The following is a 19,984-nucleotide window of genomic DNA, read 5'->3' on the forward strand; positions in this document are numbered from 1 at the left end:
TATATTTTATTCCATTCAGAACACATAACTCTCTATGTATTGCTTTGTGTAACACCCTGTAACTTTACTGTCTACAGTTGTATATAAATATCGACATGTATTACTTTCGCATTAAAAGAGATATGACTAGATGTTAGACTGACTCAGCCTTGTCACTTGTCTTACACCTCCTCTTTGTGCAGCTACATGTTGCCTCCTTCCTCCTCCAGCCCCTCTCTTACCCACAGTGTACCGGCTTTATTAAACTACACGGCGCGCGCTGATTGGCCGAGTTGCAGCGTCGACACCAGCTGACCAATCAGCGTGGGCCACGGTGAGATTTTTCGATCTACTTTTGTGGGAGACGCAGCGGCTGTGGTCTGTGTGTTGTTGCTAACTGAGGGGACGAGTGGAGAACAGCTGAAACCATGAGACCGCTTTTACTAGGTGAGTGAAAACACCGACAGCTTTTCTACTTCTATAAAATGTAACGTTTGTGAATTTGTAGGCGGCAGGTGTGTAGGACTGCGTTTTCGCAACTGTGGTTAGCTTGAATAGCTAAGTTTAACGTGCACAGAACAGTGCCAGGCCTCCGTTATCGTTGAATCTGTGAATTAATAAAAAACCATTTCACTTGCTGATACATACAATTGCAATAAATCTGCATATAGGCTGCATTAAGTAGGCATGCGGTGTCCTGTCAGCGCTTACTTCAGCTGGTGTGGGTGTTCATGAAACACACTCAACAGTGTTGAGAAACCGTTTGTATCTTCATCTTCTCTTCCAGGAGTGTTGGGCTGTTCCCTGGTCCTGTCTGTCCATGCGATGTACTCGGCTAGTGATGATGTTGTTGAGCTCACCCCCTCGAACTTCAACAGGGAGGTGATCCAGAGCGACAGTCTGTGGCTGATTGAGTTTTACGCTCCCTGGTGAGTCCCTACAACTTTGATGGCCATTCTTCAGTGGTAACAAGTGTGTATAGATCTACCAAGCAGTGACACAGTGTCCATAGTTTCAGTACAAGCATCTTACATCGACTCAGTGAAGTTTGAACCCCCTGTTTGTTGGTGCCTCTCTTCATCGAAACATGAACTTTAGTTTTGATAGGAAGAGAATGTAGAGACTTGTATGCAAAGTTGGTAGCTCCTCCTTGATATAATAATATGTATGATAATATGTTTTCGCATGCATACACAGACACAAAGAACTCAATTAAAGCTAAACTAAACAGAAAACAGCCGTCCTGTGACCTGGGGAATCTGCCAAGTCAATAATTTGAAGCATGTTACATATAGTGGATATTCATGGGCCAGACCATTAAGTGCTTTATAGACCAGGAGCAATGAACAAGTAGCCAGTGGAGATGTGTACACCTAAAGCCGATGTAAATGAAGGGTGTGAAATATTCCCTGGATGTGTTAATATTGGATCGTTTGGTTCTGTGACTAACGCTTGTGACGTACTGAAGAACTACAGGGATGTTTCTTGATAAAATGAAATGTTTCTGGAAATGAATACTGATTGTCCACCATCTCTCTCATTTTCACTAATTTCTCACTCATTAAGTATGTCAATTATTAAGCTAGCTTACTAGCAATGAAAGAATTCTGTCATTTTTCACTAAACATTGAAATGAATTTAATTTATTATTCACGTCTGCATCTCTTTTGTTTTATCATCACAGGTGTGGCCACTGTCAAAATCTAGCTCCAGACTGGAAGAAGGCAGCCACTGCCCTCAAGGTAAACAAGACATCTCTCCTCATCTTGGCGTTTATTACCAGCTAGGTTGTAGACTGAGTGAATGACAGACTGTTGGTATTTTCAGTGAAAAAGCCTCAACTATTGCAGAGAAACATTTAGTAGTCCCAGCAGTGCTGAGCATTGTTGACAAAATCAAATATCACAATATTTTTAATGGATACTTATATTGACAGTATGAGCTGTCAGGCAGTTATAATGACAAAGCAGGTAGAGGCATTCATTTAACTCAGCTACAACAAACAAATAAGTTCAGAGAAGTATTTAATGTAACTGCAGGACCTAAAAACAACACTGAAGTTAGAACATGATTGCCAAACTCTAGCTCACCGTTTTGCTAAACCTACAAATTTTTTGAAGTTTTTAACACAGCAGTGAGAATAAGAGCAAACAAAGGCGTTAGATGTGGGAAGATAATGGGCCTATAGCCAAATGTTAATGAATAATATTAACTGTGTTGCAGATAAAACAAGACGGTTTACTTGATGGAATGTGCTTTTCAGCTCATCCTATCACTTCTAATATTATTTATCTGAAGTACACTGTTTGTGCAGACACATCCAGCGTACATAAGTAAGCGTTGCACTTCTTGTGAAATAGATAGATACATACATTCATACATATGTTATTTATCCCCGAGGGGAAATTCATGTGTCCATTAGCTGATTGTTGATAATAATAAAAACAGTTAATAATAAACAAACAATAATAATTAGATTAGTCCACTTCCTTTGGCTGAGTTGTTGTATACCCTGATGGCAGTGGGCACAAGGGATCTCCTGACCCTGAACTGCACACAGTTGTTTTGAGAAGACGATGATTAACAGGCAGCAATATATTTTACTGTGATTAAAAGTTGAGAGTGAAAACCTTAAAACCTGCTTCTTTTGCAATTCTACAGGGAATTGTCAAGATTGGTGCCGTAGACGCAGACCAGCACAAGTCACTGGGTGGACAGTATGGCGTCAGAGGGTTCCCCACCATCAAGATCTTTGGAGCCAATAAGCAAAAGCCAGAGGAGTACCAAGGTACAGGCGAGAGCTTCTGCTGATCACACAGCTTTGGAATTTGTAAATATAATGAAATGCTGTATTTGACTGCAGTGACTGAAATCTGCATGTCCTTGACCCCAAAGGTGGACGCAGCAGCCAGGCCATTGTGGATGGAGCCATGAACGCTTTGCGCAGTCTGGTGAAAGATCGGCTCAGCGGCAAATCTGGCAGCTCTAGCTACAGCAAACAGGTAGATCCAGTGATGAACCTGTGCAGTAGCTCTTTGTTGCAGCTGTTTGTAAATGGAGAGATGAAACACTTGAGTGAACATGGTTAAGTCATGCTCAACTGCCTTCTAGGGTGGAGGTGGCGGCAGCAGCGGTGGCAGCAAGAAAGATGTGGTGGAGCTAACAGATGACAACTTCGACAAGATGGTGCTGCAGGGTGATGATGTGTGGCTGGTAGAGTTCTTTGCCCCCTGGTGTGGACACTGCAAGAAGTAAGTAAACCCACCCCCACACTCCCTCACTAGGACAAGAGAAATTAGATTTCTATTATCCCTGTACGATGGAGGTTAATGGAATTTTGTTTGCTGCTCAAAGCACTGAAACAACACCGTTTCTTTTCGGAAACAATGTCCCAGTAAATCTGGATAATCCACCATGAAAACACTTCATTGGGTCTATTCCTTCAGTAGAACGTAATCCCTATTAAAACAGCTCAGCGAGGTCTGAGCTATTGTATTCCAAATAACCATGTGAATTTGACAGGCTTTCCCAACATGAATCATAAGAAATTATGCCAACCTCATATTGAAGTACTGTGGAATTAGACTCTGAGTTTACACTATCATGGTCGGGTTTTCTCAACCATCACTCTCTTCTGTTGTAAATAGCCTGGAGCCTGAGTGGGCAGCTGCAGCCACAGTTGTCAAGGAGCAGACCAAGGGCAAAGTTCGCCTCGGAGCTGTGGATGCAACTGTACATCAGGTTCTGTCCAGCCGCTATGGGGTAAGTAAGAATCAATAAATAATAATTCAGATACAAACTACTGTACTTGTAGATGCAATATAGGCATACAAAGTGAGAAATTTGTAATTAAATTTATACAATTTTAACTACATTTATTAGCCTTGCAAAATACAGTTCTATCTACTTTGCATGTGTGACATTGGCCTTGTAAACACGCTGGTTTGTACAGTTTCAATTGGTAAGTCTCAAACATGTAATGAATGTGGTCTGTGTTTATGCCAATATTCTCTTCTTACTGGTGTTGGATGCTGAATCAAAGCCTCTGCCGCCTTTTTAGTAGAGCGTGACTGTTAACTGCTGACTGTCCAAACCAAGCTGTGACTCTATGTTGGTAGTACAAACCTACAAATCTTTTATTTGTGTTTCTTTTAATCTTTTATTTCTTGCTCCATATCACAATGTCACTTCACAGTCCATTTACAGCTGTCACCTCTTTAATATTACAGTCACATAAAGCAGAGGATAAAGTAACAATCCAAAGTAAAGTCTTGAAGATGTCGCTTCAAAGTGTTTCCCTTTGTTTGAAGCCCTCGAACACCATGACTGTCTCCAAATACTGTTAATACACTTACATAACTACTTATAACATTTCAGTGTAAATTGACATTGCAATGTCAACCACAAAATGTCAGCCACCAGTGGGAGTCCTACTAAATGTCAGACAAACCACATTATAACACAGTAGTTAGAACATATCTCTCCTAAACTGAATCCTTAGTTAAATATAAATATGGCACTAAATCGAAGGAATTCCTTTCTTCCCAAACACAGAACTGAAGAAATATATATGTGTGTGTGTGTGTGTGTGTGTGTGTGTGTAGATCCGTGGATTTCCCACCATCAAGGTTTTCCGCAAAGGTGAAGAGCCTGAAGACTACCAAGGAGGCCGCTCCCGTGGTGACATCATCGAGAGGGCTTTGGAGCTGTTCTCTGACAACGCTCCTCCTCCTGAAATGCTGGAGGTCAGTGCAGTGTTGTGTCTTCTATGTTGGATGCATGAATGAGAGTTTATAATGCTACTGGCGATGATGCTTTTTGTATTCTCAAAGTCATAACACACTGTATTTCCACCTGTTGCTATATTTATATAATTTATATTTACATGGGTGTTAAGCATGAGCAGTGACAGCCACCACGGCTGAGCAGGCAAAAGAAACTGAAACTTGAACACAAAACCCTAAAGACATCACAGACTGAGAAATTGTTCTCTGGCAAGTCCAACAGCAAGGACTATGTGCTACCAAAGATTAGACGAAAAGGTCAAAAACAGTATGTAACTCACTAGCGATGATCTGAATTTCATCTTGACAATTATCTTGAACCATATAAAACGGTATATCTAAGTGTATTGTAAATGTTTATCTCTCAGATCCTCAATGAAGACATCTTGAAGAAGACCTGTGAGGACAGTCAGCTGTGTATAATTGCTGTCCTGCCTCACATCCTGGACACAGGTGAGCCCAGACACACCTCCAACTCTGAACATGTTAAATAGGTCATAAATGTGACCTTAAATCAAACAACAAAACAAACACAAATGTGATGCAAGAACCTTGTAATTCTTGAATCACTCACCATCCACTTTCCTTGTATCTCAACAGGCGCATCAGGTAGAAACGGATATCTGGAGGTGATGATTAAGATGGCTGAGAAGTACAAGAAGAAGATGTGGGGGTAAGGATGAGAGACCGTGGATTATTATTCCAATGACTAATAATGACTCTGATTAATGACCTGCCCTCTCGTTGTCAGATGGCTGTGGACTGAGGCGGGAGCCCAGATGGAGCTGGAGGCCTCTCTGGGTATTGGTGGATTTGGCTACCCTGCCATGGCCGCCATCAACACGCGCAAGATGAAATTTGCCCTGCTGAGGGGCTCCTTCAGTGAGACTGGAATTCACGAGTTCCTCAGGTAGGGGGCGCTGCTGTCTGAGCTTGTTTCACTATTGTAATTCAAAGTAAAACACATTTCAGAGTGGGTCGATTGATGGAGTTTGTTTCATCTTTGTAGGGAGCTTTCTGTGGGCCGTGGCTCTACCGCCACATTGGGAGGTGGGGCCATGCCCAAGATTCACGCTGTTGAAGCCTGGGATGGCAAAGATGGACAGGTGAGTGGGAGAATCACAGGGGCCTCATGGTCAGATTTTCCTACTATATATTTGGGTGATCACAAGTTTGAGGCCTTCAGCTAAATGGCATTCAGATGGACAGTCACTGTACGTTCTTATTTTCATAGGTTATATTAAACTTACGACTAACTCACACTGTATCGATCGGGTCAGGATGTGGGTGCTTACATTGTACAGAAACACAATCCACTAAAGTTTATTCAAACAAGACCTCGTCATCCTCTGAAATGCGGGCCAAAAGAAAAAGGCAGCATTTCTACAATAAGAAGACAAAAAGAAAAAGATACAGATGGCTGGGAAACACAGACAATATAGTCTCTGTTGTGCAGCGAAGTTGAGTTTTTTTTCTCTGTTGCAGCTCAACTTCAGTCAAAACTGAGGCAACTGCTATCTGTAAAATACCTCTCCAATAATATTAAAACTGTCTCACTAGAGTTTATAATGGATCTTTTGACCATAGCCATCTGGGAATTTGGATTTCAGAGCTGCTCAAACTGCAAGACATACTCAACCCATCTGAGAGATTGTTTGTTGATGAGTTAGACAATTAATCTGGCATTTTAACCCACCTGAAACCGAACATTAAATGACGATCAATCTGGCGGTCCATTTCTAAAATTGGTCCAGGGGGACCAGTTCGGTGTCAAAATGCAGCTTAATCCGCATGTTGTCTGCCCAGCTCAGTACAACAAACCTCTACCTATTTGTTGCTGCCTGTGTACTGCAAATACACACTCTGAGGAATATATCAAGACACAGTTATATAATAAGCAGTTGGAGTGCACCCAAAACAAACATAATCATTTCTCACAGTAGTGAGATAGTGAAAGTCAAATCAGAGCCTTAGAGACAAACACTCCACCGCAGAAAGCTCTGATGTATGAATTTGGCATTTTATCGTCTCACTATCTTCATCTTTGCTAACTGTCTTTATTTTACACTCGTCATCTTCAGCTTCCTGTGGAGGAGGACTATGACCTCACTGACGTAGACCTAGATGATGACTTTGACAAGGATGAGTTATGAGCCCAAGAAAGGCGGGATTTTATCCAGACTGGTTTGGTTGGATCTGGTCTGGTCCTGCGTGACACACCTCCCCTCTCCTGTGGACGAACGGGAGGCCCGGTCGCCCAGTTACTGAAATACTCCAGAAAAGACACATGAGAGACACCTGCAGTTTCTCACATCATCTTTGTCAGTCAAGGGGGGGGGTGTGTATGTATGTGTGTGTGTGTGTGTGTGTGAGTCGTGTCCCTGGAATGAACTCTGCCTCACGTACCTGCTGAACAGTAGAAGCTGAATATTTATACGGCCGCTGCAAGCTGTGAAGAGGAGGGAGGAGGTTCTGAATGTGGCATTTCGGTTGTTCGTCTTTTTCAAACATTGTCCCCTCTCCCCTCTTCAGCCATCCTTAACCACCTATTTTAAGATGTGGACTTGTCAGAGTAACACTTCAATGTGCAACCTGGTGTGTCTAAATATATACTTTTTTTCTCTTTTTAAACCAGTGAATGAGAATCTTGGTGGGTTTGCATCAGGACAAGGGGATACTGTGGGACTTCTTGTGTAGATTTTTCTTACACGACTTTATTTCAATTGTGTGAAAACAAAATGACATTTTTGTTACAAAAATAAAAAGGAATAAAAACAATCACGGCCTCCTTATTCACATAAACTGTTACAATATAAGAAAATGCATATCACAGAGCGCATGCAATACCAAAGGCATATAGAGCTTGTTCAGAATAGCAACCTGTTTATCTATGGTTGGTATTCTGAACAACAGTAAGCCACTTTTCAACAGCTACATCCAATCAAATTATACCAAGTGATGTAATTAGTTTCCTCTTAGTGTAACATAATGAGAGAAATAATACTTGCAAACATAATCCAGTCTGTATAAATATGTGATATGGCACCTCACTTATGGAGAACAAGTAAAAACCGGAGAGCTTTGGGGAAAAGCATATACACAGAATAGCTGAAGTGAAAAGCACGTCATAGTCCACAGAGAAGCAGCCACATTGACAAAGACAATTATCCATTAATGTAAACACTAGGCAATGGAGTGTTACTGAAATGAAAGGGTTGTCTGCTGAGGGTGGGTGTGATGATGATCAGGTGAACAGCATGAAGCTGGATGGATGTTGGTGCGTATGTGTTCCAGAGAGAAAGAGAGAGAGAGTGTGTGTGTTATTGTCTCTGTCCTCAGAACTGACGAGAGGCTCCCTGATCCGACTGCAGCAGTCTGACGATGGACGGATCACTCTTGGCACCTTTAATGAACTCCTCCAAAGACAATCTACCTGTGAAGCAGAGACCAAAAAAAGGATCTCAGTCACCAGCAGCTGAACATGTGATGAAGGGTTGAATCATGCAGCATCCACCCACCAAAATCAACAGTGAAGCTTCTGATGTAACTACCAAAAATATAATCACTGCTGCCCTACAACAAATTCACAGAGAAATTACACAACATTTTTTGGATAAATTATAATAAACTTGCATTCATCTTATTATGACAAAATGATTCAATTCAGATTCTTTCATAGCTGTCTAGTCACATCAACCAGCAGGTGATGCTCTTGTGCCATTTCCATGTCATTTAGGAATTCTTTATTGATTAACACTTTCACAAAAATTAGAAATGGGCAGCACAATTTTTAACCAAATGCTAATATGAGTATTTTATTTATTGATAATACTGATACCAACACTGAATATTGTTTATAAAAATATCAAAATCACAGTACTGCCTTTCAAGTCACTAATCCCTCAGTAAAGAAAAAAATTCTGTCATTGTAAATAATTTTTACAGACCAGTTACAATTTTGTAAATATCGTTGAAATTAAAATTTTAATTATATTAAAATAGAAGACATGAATAAAATTATAAAAATCTATATAATATGTTAAAAAAAAAATCGAAATATCCAAATATTAAAATGTAATTATTACTTTTAAATATTTCTATTACATGAAACAGCCCAAACAGGGGACAACTATGTATTCTTTGCAACAATATAATTATATAGAGAGTGCCTCAAAGTGCATTTTACATCTGCAAAAACCTTGCAAAAGTATTTGAAATTATTGCATTGTTTAATTTAAGGTATTAAAATGAAATGAGCAGCACTTGACATCTTGATAACAGAACAGAATGCATCCTTGCACTATTTCAGCATTTAACATTTGGCTTGAGATTGTGTCTCATATTGTAAGTAAAAGCACCACAAACTAAAGCCGACATTAGCAGCAAATATTCCCATGGCTTTAAGTCAGTTTTGACTGATCTACCACAATGATAGAACACAAGAGTAGGCCATAATTTGTTTAGAATAACTGCAGCTTTCTGTCAGCCAGCATCTGTTTCAATTGCATTAGAAAGAGGGGTTAACTGAGTTTTAGTGGATTTACCCTCCGCTGCAGCTGTAGCCGTAGGCCTGGTCTGTGGTACCATGTGATTTCATAAAACTTGAGCCTGAGACACACACTTTGACCTCCAGATGTTCTGAACCTTCTGCTTCAAAACAAACTGATCTGCCCTGCTGCCTCATGCTCAAAACATCGTACTGATATGTGACATGTCAAATACATGGAAGACTTGGGAAATGCTTAAGTACATATCACATGGGTGTAGCATGGATTCTCTCAAAACTATTCTGTGGTGCCTAGTGTATCATGGTAATGACTTAAATTAACCTGTCTATATTTTTTTCTTTCTTGATGTGATAGTTGCCCATCTATAATCGTGTAGCACTTGTCCTAACCAGTTTAACTGAATGACTAAGCCATGTAAGTTTACGTTTGTTTTTCAAAAGGTTTAATTCTGAGTCTTATTGCAGCTTTGCAGTCATTGAGGACCAGCATACTCATCAAGTAAATATTTTTAAAAAACTTCTGGTCTGCAACAAACTCTGCCTACCCTTTTCCTGTCAGAAGACGCAAAGCAAAAGGCAGGTTTCATTTAGAGGTCCCACTTGTTGGTTGTGATATTTTTCCACAAAGCATGCACATAAAAACAAAAGTGAAACACCATTCTTACCATCATTGTCTATGTCCATCTGTCTGAAGATTTTATCTGTCCTTTTCTCTGGTGTTGATTCATCCTCAGGCATCTTCATCACTGACGACACCATCTTGTAAATGGCCTACAAAGGAGGGTAAGAATGATTCATTTTCCTGTTTATCTGTGTGAAGCTTTAAGATGCCAAAGTTGAAGAATAACCCCCCACCCCCGACATATTAGTTACATGTATTGTCTGAATGATGATGGTGCTCTGGCAACTAAAGCTCCTCACTCACTGAGACGCATGGTTATAATGTGTATATTTCAGTCTTTTAAAACATTAAACATTTCAGATCATCTAAAGGTCTTTGATGGCTTTGATGAAAAAAAGATGTTTTGCTGAAAAAAAAAAGCATGCTACAGTAACAAAAGCAGTGGTGCTTAGTGTTTTTTCTCTGGGTTTTTTCACATTCATTTGTATCCACAAACACAACGGACTGAACCAATATTGATATGGAGCCCTGCAGGCTGCCCAGCTCACCATATTGGAAGAGTAAATATAGCCACAGTGATAAGAAAAAACAGAAAGGGCAGCCTGCATCCATGATGTGAGGTGAAAATATCTTATGAATTCAGAACTGCAAATGAATATTAAGCCTAAAATCAGCTATTACACAGTAAACCTAGACGCTAAAATATATTTTGCATATAATTTACACACCAAAAAATCCTCAGCTGCAGCTGCTGAGATGTGAGAATTTGCTGTTTTTCATTTTCTCATGTTATAGAAAACTCAATTTCTTTATGAAAATAATTGTCGCTGCATCCTGACTTGGAAGAGGTACGAGTGTAGAACGAGTAATAGTTTACTTTTAGATTTCAATAAATGATATTTCATATGTTATGTATATAAACTCAGCTTAAAATGTGAGGAATGTGATTAGATATCTTCCTTTTATCCTTCTTTTTGCCTTTCTATTCTGGGTTCAGATTTTTACTCCGTCAGAGGTAAAATTCTTATGGAAAACTAATAAAAATGTTTACATTTGCATCCCTCCCATGTAAATTAGCTTTATCTAATATTAAGGTTTATTTAATAATACATTTAGATTTCAGAGAGGGTGCAGAACGGGCTGATCCTGGCCCAAACTAGAGAAGAGCACATACATCCATGAAGAACAGTTTGTCCACACCTGAACTATCTCCAGCATCTCTGCCCGACTGATGTAGCCGTTCCCGTCCAGGTCGTACATGCTGAAAGCCCAACGCAGCTTCTGCTCGAGCCCGCCACGAGACGTCACACTCAGGGCGATGATGAACTCCCTGAAGTCGATGGTGGCATCGCCATTGGTGTCAAATGTGCGAAAGACGTGCTCTGCAAACTTTGAGGCGTCCCCATAGGGAAAGAAGTTGGCATAGATCTTCTTGAACTCCTCCACGGTCAGGTGTCCGGTGGGACAGTCCTTGAGGAAGCCGCGGTACCACTCCTGCAGCTCGTGGTCAGTGAACTCTGTGTTTTCCCTCAGGTCATTCAGGACCTCAGGCCGTAGCTTGCTGTTCTGTTTCCCCATGACGCAGCACTCTCTCAGGCAGGCAAGTAGCTGGGCTGGTGTCTCTACCTTCTCCTTTCACTTCTCCACTGTCCCTGTGTTTTCACTCTCCACGTCGATGGCTGCTCGGTTTCCTCCTCTCCTGCAGGAGACCAACGAACCTCATTAATATCCTTGTGTGAATATCATAAATGATTCATGGGTTCAATAATTCCTGTGTTTGCAGCAGTGTTTTATCATGAAACATGTGCTGAAGATGCTTCTCAGGCAATGTGCACAATTGAGACAATGTCCATACACAAAAAAAGAAAGAGAGATAAGATCACAACTCACATGTCTATAATATTGTAAGGTTTTGACCTTACCCTGTAAAGTCCTTAGAGATACTGTATGTTATGATTTGGCACGACAAATAACACTGAATTGAATTGAATGAGGGAACCATATGTGTCTATGTATGTGAGTGTGTGTTGGTGGTAGGGTGGGGGCCTGGTCTCCGTGGATACTGTATTAATCCTCTTGTATGGTGATAATTTATCGACCCTACATTGCATGGTGGTGAGACAAGTGTCCTGGGGCATTGTAATTAGCAATAAAGCCACTTTCTAAAAGGTCAGGCTGATACTGACTGTTGTTACTGAGAAGGCCAGATAGTCACCTCGACAATAACGCCCACCTTTATGTGAAAATGAATATTCCAATTGATTTTAAGCAGGTGGAGTTCATGTAATGATTAAAGAGAAACACAAAAGATGGCTCAAAAATACCATCGCAAACAAAGACACTGAAGCATTTGAACCACCTGGGCCTATTCACCTGTGGTTTGTCTAAATTCTGTTTCCATGGTTATATTCTGCAAAATCTGTTTATTCATGTATGCAGGGGTATTCATGACGAGGGATATGAGGATGCATAAACACAACACATCCAGAATACAGCCATAACAGCATAATAACTATTAGACTGGACGCTTCTTGTGCATACGACCCACTGATGAAGCAGAGGCAAATATGTGTGTGCTAGTAAGCAAGAAGGTTATGACACTTGCAGGGAAAATACATGGTGGTGGTGGTGGTGGTGGTGGTGTGTGTGTGTGTGTGTGTGTGTGTGTGTGTGTGTGTGTGTGTGTGTTTGTGTGTTTGTGTGTGTGAGAGAGAGAGAGAGAGAGAGCATGTTTGTTTGCATATCAGCTAGCTGAGTTTCTGGCCCAAAAAGGAGGAGAAAAAGTAAAACAACAAAAAAGCAGCATAAAGACACAAATTATCTGGATATCTACATGAAGACGAACAAAATCCATCTGTTTGCTTATCCTCTCAAATACCCTCAAGCATTTTGTATTAACCAGCTATAATTTGTATCTCATAAGAGGTTCGATAGCAGGGTCGCCTTTAGTGTGTGCTCCTGTGAAACAGCATTATAGCGATAGATCAACACAGTTAAAGTTCGAAGAGTAACATATAAAATAGTTAAAATCAAATGACTACTACTTTTTGGAGATCTAAAGGATGAAATCTGCCAAAACCTGAGCTAATATTCTACAACATGTATCCGGTAAAGTGCGAGTGGGAGGGACAGAAAGAGAGATGTGCGGGGGCAGGGAAGACGAAAGAATGGAAAAAAGTATGACACATAGAAAGAAAAACTATTTCCAGCTATACTATGTGAGCTGCTTTGCTAATACCAGCTGTTCAATTACATAATGATCCCTCTGAATAACACCTCCACTCCCCTGAGGTACCTATAATGAATTGTACAGGACAGAGAGATATATTATCCCAATGTTCTCTTTCTTTCAATTATTGAAATCTCATTGCTCCTGCGTTATTGGGACCAGAGCGATTCTATCTGGCGTAGAACAAATGAGAGCAGTGTGAATTTGAATGAGGTCTTCTCGATACGACGACGCCCTCATTTCTCATAATTGCCACATGGGTCTAATTTCCTGCAGTTTTATGAATCAAAGTCACAGAGCACCATGAGAGGCAGGCGGGTTTGAGAAACAGGCAGTGATACAAACTCTTAACAGTCACTCAGGCTTATAAATGGAAAAAAAAATCTTTGAAACCAGATGCATAATACATTAATACAGATCATTTCTCATGTTCGCATCTGTTTGAACTTTTTTGCATTAGACTGTACAGGTGTGCCTAAAGTGGCCACTTAGTGATGTAGCACAGTCATATAAGCGCTACCTCTTTGTATCCTGTCCATGATAATAAATAATGATTTTTACAAAGCTCACAGGACCCAAGCAGCACCAGGCAGCAACACATGCAAGTGTCAGCCCTCATCACTTACAGAAATTGCCAGGTAAAGACACACAATAACAAATGTGCAAACACAAAATCTCTGCACACAATATTTACATACAGTAGTAATTCTCATTATTATAATTAAGGTGTGTTGTGTGTGTGTGTTGTGTCCCACTTTTAAGGTTGCCAAGTGGGTGTGGGAAGAGTTGTGTCCAGAAGGAACAAACCATTTCTTTGACATCTGGTATATTGGTAAAAGTATGCATCCTGATTTTAATACTTTTGTTTAGGTTAGCTGTTATATTTCAATTTTTAACATTTAGTTTCTGTTCTGAAACAAGTAGGAAAGCTTACATAACACACAAAATGCAACACAAAAATGTGTACAGAAGTAAATCACATGTCAATGATGCAGGGGAAATTTTTTAAAAATGTGTCAAATTCTCCAGCTCCAACCGTATTTTACATCTGATGTTTCAGCCCAACAGTAGTTTTTAATAGAAAGAGTAAAAAACATGTGAACACATGAAAAAGGTGTTACACAAATCACACCTGATACTAATCATTCAATCATGCCTTATCAGTGTATGTTGTAAATGCATGTGTAGACAGTCCTAGTAACATCAGAACAAAGTGTGTGTTCACAGTGTAGTTTTGTCATCAGGGACGACCCTGTGCTGTCAGTATGATCATCTTGATTTCTTACCAACTATGCAGTTTTTAATATAGTTTTGCTGATAAAACGTTATGATGCCATCAATACATCATTTACTATGCTGCAAGTGCATTATGAAGGTTTTTTGCATAAAAATATAAGTGAGTGTAATTATAATGCCGCAGTTTAAAGCTAAACTGCAAATACACTGTATTTAGTAAGACAGGTACAACAGGTACAGCAGGATTATTCCCCATTATCATTTGTAATGATCTAGTGGTGAAGCTAAATGCATGATGAGGAAGTTTTCTCTGGATATGGAGCTGGTTATCATGGTAACATTTGTCAATCAGCACTAAACACAAAATGCAACTGAGGCTCATGTGAGTATGCGGTCTCAGGTATTTGGTCATGAACTGAAGTATTGGACAAAATAAAATTCTGACCTGATGATGGCACTAGAAGAATTGTTTCACCAAAGTTATTACCCTGTCCCTATCACCCCGACAGGAACATGAATGTGTTTAGCAAATTTCTTGGTAATCCATCCAACACTTGTCAAGACTTTTCACACAAAACCACAAATGTTAACCTCACAGTGGCACTAAAGGAAAAGTCACTGGATTACCAAAGTAAGTAGGCTTCATCCTCAGGAGATCGTGAATGTCTGTACAAGATTTTGTGTCAATCAGACAAGTAGATGTTGAGATGTTTCTCTTTATAAATGAAAAACTTTGGCCTGCTGGTGGTGCTGGAGGAAAAGGAAAAGTTAGAGATCTCCAAAGTCAGTAGGGTTCATCATTACCATCAACGTCTGTCACAAAATTGGTGATCCATCCAATAACTGTTGACATATTTCAGTTTGAACCAAAGTGGTGGACTGACTGACCGACAGACCACCATTGACATCAGTCAATTGGCATAGATGTCAATGCCAATAGTAGCATGGCTAAAATAGTCTGACATATATCAAACTGGCTTTAAATAGAGCAAAAGCACACATTGTAGGATTTTGTGTGTTTGCCTTATCCAACTTTGTTGCAAGCTTGTCAGTGTTATGGAGCAGGAGTGACCCACAAGACTAAAAGTGATGCTCACTTTGACAATACATTATCATTGTCTGCTGACTATGTTTTAACTGGACAATGGTATAAATCACACACTGCCCCACAGGCCTGTCCGTAGTCCTTCCGTTCTAATATACAACAGGATGAGGAAGTGGAAGCACCTCCTCAGCTCTAGGTCACATGGACTTTTCCAGGACAGCTCAGTGTGCAGGCTGAGCTGGAGCAGACATAAATATGGGCGTTGCTATTTATTCCCTCAAACACACAAAGCCACAAGAAACCCAGAAGATTCCATGCTGGAAGACTGAAAAGTGCTGGCCTTACGTTTCAAGAGAGTCTGAAGCTAAATTAAGAGTTTACTTCTAGGAGACTTTTATAATTTGGGAAGAAGACAGCAAAACAGTGTGTACTCTGGTAAAGAGATTATTAGTTCAAACTATGCAAACATACTTATCAAAGACTGTGGATTGCAAAACAGTCTTAAAGATTCCAGTGACCTCTGTAATATGCTCATTAAAGCCTAAAACTAAACTAGATTCCCATAAATAAAATATGTGTTGCAATTAAGGCTTATTCCATATTTTTTGTGACTTTCTCTTCAGGAAAACAGAGAGAAAGTAGGATGATCTTTGGGCATTTGATCATTATTTCTGGATAAGTCTTAAGTGCAAAGACTTCGCATTTGAAATATTGCTGCAGGAGAACAGCTAAATTGGTTGTTTTCAGTCATGGCTCAATGTGACCTGCAGCAGTTTCTGGCTTCAACATGCTGGGCAATTGGCATTATGTTATTCCTTGAGTGATACAGAGCTGCATTGGTGATGTCACAGGATGTTTTATATGTTGTCCCAGCTGGAGCCTTTTTGTGAGCTATTTTGGTGGATTTTAAGTTGCTGCTTACTGCACTGGGACATATTTTGCAATGTGGTCAGAAGTAACTGCTACACACTGCTTTGACATCCCTATGACCTCCTTTGCAGAGAATCACGTCCCTCCATGCCTTGACTGCAAGAAGTTGCAGAGTAAGTCTGCATTGCTTGATACACAACACAGTTCGCAAGCATTGCTTGATACACAACACAGTTCGCAAGCATTGCTTGATACACAACAGCCCCTTGAGATTGCCATTCCATATTTAGTGTTTGCAATTCCCCCCGATTACACAGCAACAGTCTCTCTCCTTGCCCCCCACCCCCATGGCCACCCCTGTTCTGTATGGTCCACTTTTTCCACTGCGTTTGCTGCCTAATGAGACTGTTTCACACAGGCTTCAGTACAGCATGTATCCCCCTCCCCAAGGCTACAGTGGGGATTGTGTAAACGTCTGACCAGGCCAGTTTCACTGCTGTTTGCCATTCTCAGGCCCACCTCATTTCCTGGGTAATGGCTTGTCACAACAAAGAAAGCCTTTATTCTTTTCCCAGATGCTCATTACTTCATGTACAGAAAATAAAAAATTGCAAAGACAGTCAGAAAAGGAGAGATGTAGGTTGTGTGTTTGGATACAAACAAGCACATAGATGCATATTGGGGGGAGTTGGACAGTGAAACTCCAAGTAGTGCATCCATAAAGCATGACAGACAGCTGATGGAGCTCATTATGCCTCGGACAGTACATCAGTTAGTGACTGTAGGAAACAAAAGACAACTGGCATCAGAGTTTACATCCAAATGTTAAAAAAAAGTGTGTATATATATATATATATATATATATATATATATATCTTTTGCAAAGGAATTAAAAAGATATAATTGATGGACAGGATAAATCAGCACCTATTTTGAGAATCAATTAATCATTTAAGTCATTTTTTAAGCAAAAATGCAACAAATTCACTGGTTCCTGCTTCTTTATTGTAAATGTATTTACTGGGTTTCTTAATCTTCTCTGATAGTAAATTGAATAGTTTTGTATTTTGAACTGTTGGCTAGACAAAAGAAGATAAGATGTCACCTTGTACTGTGGGATATTGTGATTGATAGTTGTCAGTATTCTCTGACATTTAATAGAGTAAGACTAACTGACTCATTAACAAAATAAATAGCAGATTAATCAGTAACAAAAAGAAATAGTTAGTTGCAGAGTTTGTTAATCAGCTAGATAATTTCTAATATTTTTTCCCCAAAATAGATTCGTCTCTACATCTTATGATGTCAGAGGAGTCACAGAACATTTCCCATCCTCAACTCTGCATAAACACAACAGAGAAAATATTTTTCACTCTGTATGTATCATGCCTCTTTTGAATGGAATGTAAATTAAACAAACTGATATGGTTTGGTGCACAGAAAGAAAGCAGACTTCCCATTTTAGTGGTGCGTGTAGCCTGCTGTGCAGTGGATGATCTGAGCACGCTCTCACTGCAGCCTGAAGCACTGCGTACTACTGGTAACTAAGACTGCATCAGGTGGGTGAGGAGTTGGTCCAGTTTAAAAGGAAGAAAAAAGAGAAAATGAGCTCTCCTGTTATTCTCGCTTTCAGCGCTGCTTTGTGGCAGCCTCTCTGAACTTGTGTCGGAGAAAATCACGCAGTAGATCAGGATGAAGTCCCCTGACACACCAGTAGTCAAGGCAACAGGATAGTAGTGCTATGTCTTATGAGTAGGAGGCGGTGTAACTATCAATCTGGGGCAAACACAGGGCAGGAGATCATCATTCATTTTTTCTGTGTACGTGTGTTTATATTTTAAATGTTTACTCTGTTGTTTTTAAATACTGTTTTTAAATACTATTTGATCTTATTCTGTTTAGGCTCATGCACAGTGATTTCTGCATCGTACTCATTGCTTGATATTGTCCAGTGTACAAATTGTTAAATTGCATATTCTAAATACAACAGTTTTGTGATCAAAAAGTTCACAAGTGAAAAATAATTTGGTTAGTTTTTATTTTAGCAGTGAGTTTGAAAGAAAGTTTTTCAGTTTTTTAAATGGTGAGTGGGCTCATTTAATCTTGGATGCACACTCTTCACATGTTGGCTTTGGTCTTCTTGTCAAAAAGTGGGAGATAAAATGGAAAAAACAGTGACAATTGTGTGGTATAGTAGTTTAAATTAGTGGACTGGGAAGCATAATTATGGCAAGACACAAAGTTTGAAGGGATTGATTCCATCTTAAGCAGAGGAGCATGACACAGGTCCACCTTCTTCTTAACACTATTTACTGTATACCATATATTTTTCTTAGAGCTGGGCAATAAGTCAATATTACTGTTTAATTATTACTATTTAATTACTATTTAATTATATGAACAAATTTCTGTATCAAACATTTTTTTAGCAAGCAGTAATTAGGATTAGATCATGATAAAAAAAATTGTTAGCTCATCAGTTAAGCTTTATTTATTCAGAAGAGCTAATTGAGATCTAAATCTCTTTTGCAAGAGTGACCTGAGAGCAGATTAACTGTACAAAAGATCACAACTAGTCAAATTCAGTCACACTAAACAATCACTGCATACACACAGCCAAACTATTAGTTAACTATTATTTTAATTAGTTATTCAAGTATTTGTTTTACAGATGTAAGGCTTTGCTCCTGCTGTGAAGCACAGATTATTACTCTGAATAGCTTTATTTATTTATTTATTTTATGTGGTTGTGCATACATTGTGTAGCCTATTGATATATGAAAAGATAAATATTGTGATAATCATGTCAACCATATTGTCCAGCCCTATTTGTCTTTAACTTAATCCTGTACATGAGTATTACATTTAATTAATTCAGGATTTGTTTACAGTATGTTTCAAGGTACTTGCAAAACTTCCATTGAACAAAAAGGTACTTTTGAGCCTACTTTACGATAGTTTTAACATATTTTGTGTAGGTGTGATGTAGGCTAGTCTGTCATGGGTGTAGCCCTTGTACCACCCTTCTGTGTCTTGGGTAAATTGCCACATCAGTCCAGGATAGACTCACCGCTGGGGGAGACTGGGCATTACGGCAGCTTTAAGTATTTTTTTCATAAAGTCATGTAAACTTACCTCTTTTAGGAGTTATGGTAGCTTATGAGAAAGTCCACTTTCCCACCTCACGGCGTCACCAACCGCCAAACTTAACCGTTAACTTAACAAACCCTAACTTACACCTCCTCCTACTGATAAAACTCTGTAAAATCCAACACGAGAATAATGTAAAATGCTGACGGTCGTCTGTCACTTTCTGGAGAAATTAAAGATATGAAGTTGTACCAGAATAGCGTAAATGTCGTTTTTAAGCTAGGTTTTTATCTGTCCTGCCTCCAGTTCCCAGTGTAACGGCTTTATCATTTAGTGGAAGATGTGGCACAGAGCTCGGTTTTCATCCGACTCGCCTAAGTCACAACCAAAGGGTTTTCTTTTCTCTTTTAAGGCGATTAAACTTGCCTTATGTGGCTGCTGGAAAAGCGCCTACAGTTTGTAACAATGGAGAGTGGGAATTGCCGATAAAAGTAAATATAGGCGTTATTTCAAATGAATTTTTATATAGATTTACCGACTTGTCGTTTATGTTTTGTATTTAAAACCCCCCTGCGCACTGAATGGATCCGTCCACACTCGCTGCTTGCATCGTAGAAACAGT

General features: G+C 39.6%; 2 protein-coding genes across 2 annotated transcripts; one reads left to right on the forward strand and one right to left on the reverse strand.

The window, feature by feature from the left end:
* The first annotated feature begins 315 nt into the window (after window positions 1-315).
* Window positions 316-7,541, forward strand: pdia6 (protein disulfide isomerase family A member 6). Its single transcript, XM_022765117.1, has 13 exons — window positions 316-426; window positions 767-908; window positions 1,664-1,721; window positions 2,641-2,767; window positions 2,875-2,981; window positions 3,091-3,230; window positions 3,627-3,741; window positions 4,584-4,724; window positions 5,132-5,216; window positions 5,364-5,436; window positions 5,515-5,673; window positions 5,773-5,869; window positions 6,845-7,541. Exons 1-13 carry the CDS (start codon window positions 408-410, stop codon window positions 6,914-6,916), a joined length of 1,335 nt encoding a protein of 444 aa, XP_022620838.1. The 5' UTR covers window positions 316-407; the 3' UTR covers window positions 6,917-7,541.
* LOC111236411 (hippocalcin-like protein 1) lies at window positions 7,083-19,696 on the reverse strand. The gene is made up of 4 exons (XM_022765129.1): window positions 19,408-19,696; window positions 11,093-11,591; window positions 9,936-10,041; window positions 7,083-8,196 (listed from the first exon to the last, which is right to left on the reverse strand). Exons 2-4 carry the CDS (start codon window positions 11,468-11,470, stop codon window positions 8,099-8,101), a joined length of 582 nt encoding a protein of 193 aa, XP_022620850.1. The 5' UTR covers window positions 11,471-11,591; window positions 19,408-19,696; the 3' UTR covers window positions 7,083-8,098.
* Window positions 19,697-19,984: the final 288 nt, after the last annotated feature.

The sequence above is a fragment of the Seriola dumerili genome, unplaced genomic scaffold (assembly GCF_002260705.1).
Source record: "Seriola dumerili isolate Sdu_G_001 unplaced genomic scaffold, Sdu_1.0 BDQW01000025.1, whole genome shotgun sequence".
Lineage (NCBI taxonomy): Eukaryota > Metazoa > Chordata > Actinopteri > Carangiformes > Carangidae > Seriola > Seriola dumerili.

Bases quoted from the DNA above. Each gene is read 5' to 3' on its own strand.
- pdia6 (XM_022765117.1), top strand. The intron at 2,768-2,874 runs GTACAGGCGAGA...TTGACCCCAAAG, and splicing joins AAAGCCAGAGGAGTACCAAG to GTGGACGCAGCAGCCAGGCC. The intron at 5,674-5,772 runs GTAGGGGGCGCT...TCATCTTTGTAG, and splicing joins GGAATTCACGAGTTCCTCAG to GGAGCTTTCTGTGGGCCGTG.
- LOC111236411 (XM_022765129.1), bottom strand. From the start codon at position 11,470: ATGGGGAAACAGAACAGCAAGCTACGGCCTGAGGTCCTGAATGACCTG. The intron at 10,042-11,092 runs GTGTGGACAAAC...CCTCCTTTGTAG, and splicing joins AGATGCTGGAGATAGTTCAG to GCCATTTACAAGATGGTGTC. The intron at 8,197-9,935 runs GTAAGAATGGTG...TCTGCTTCACAG, and splicing joins GATGGACATAGACAATGATG to GTAGATTGTCTTTGGAGGAG.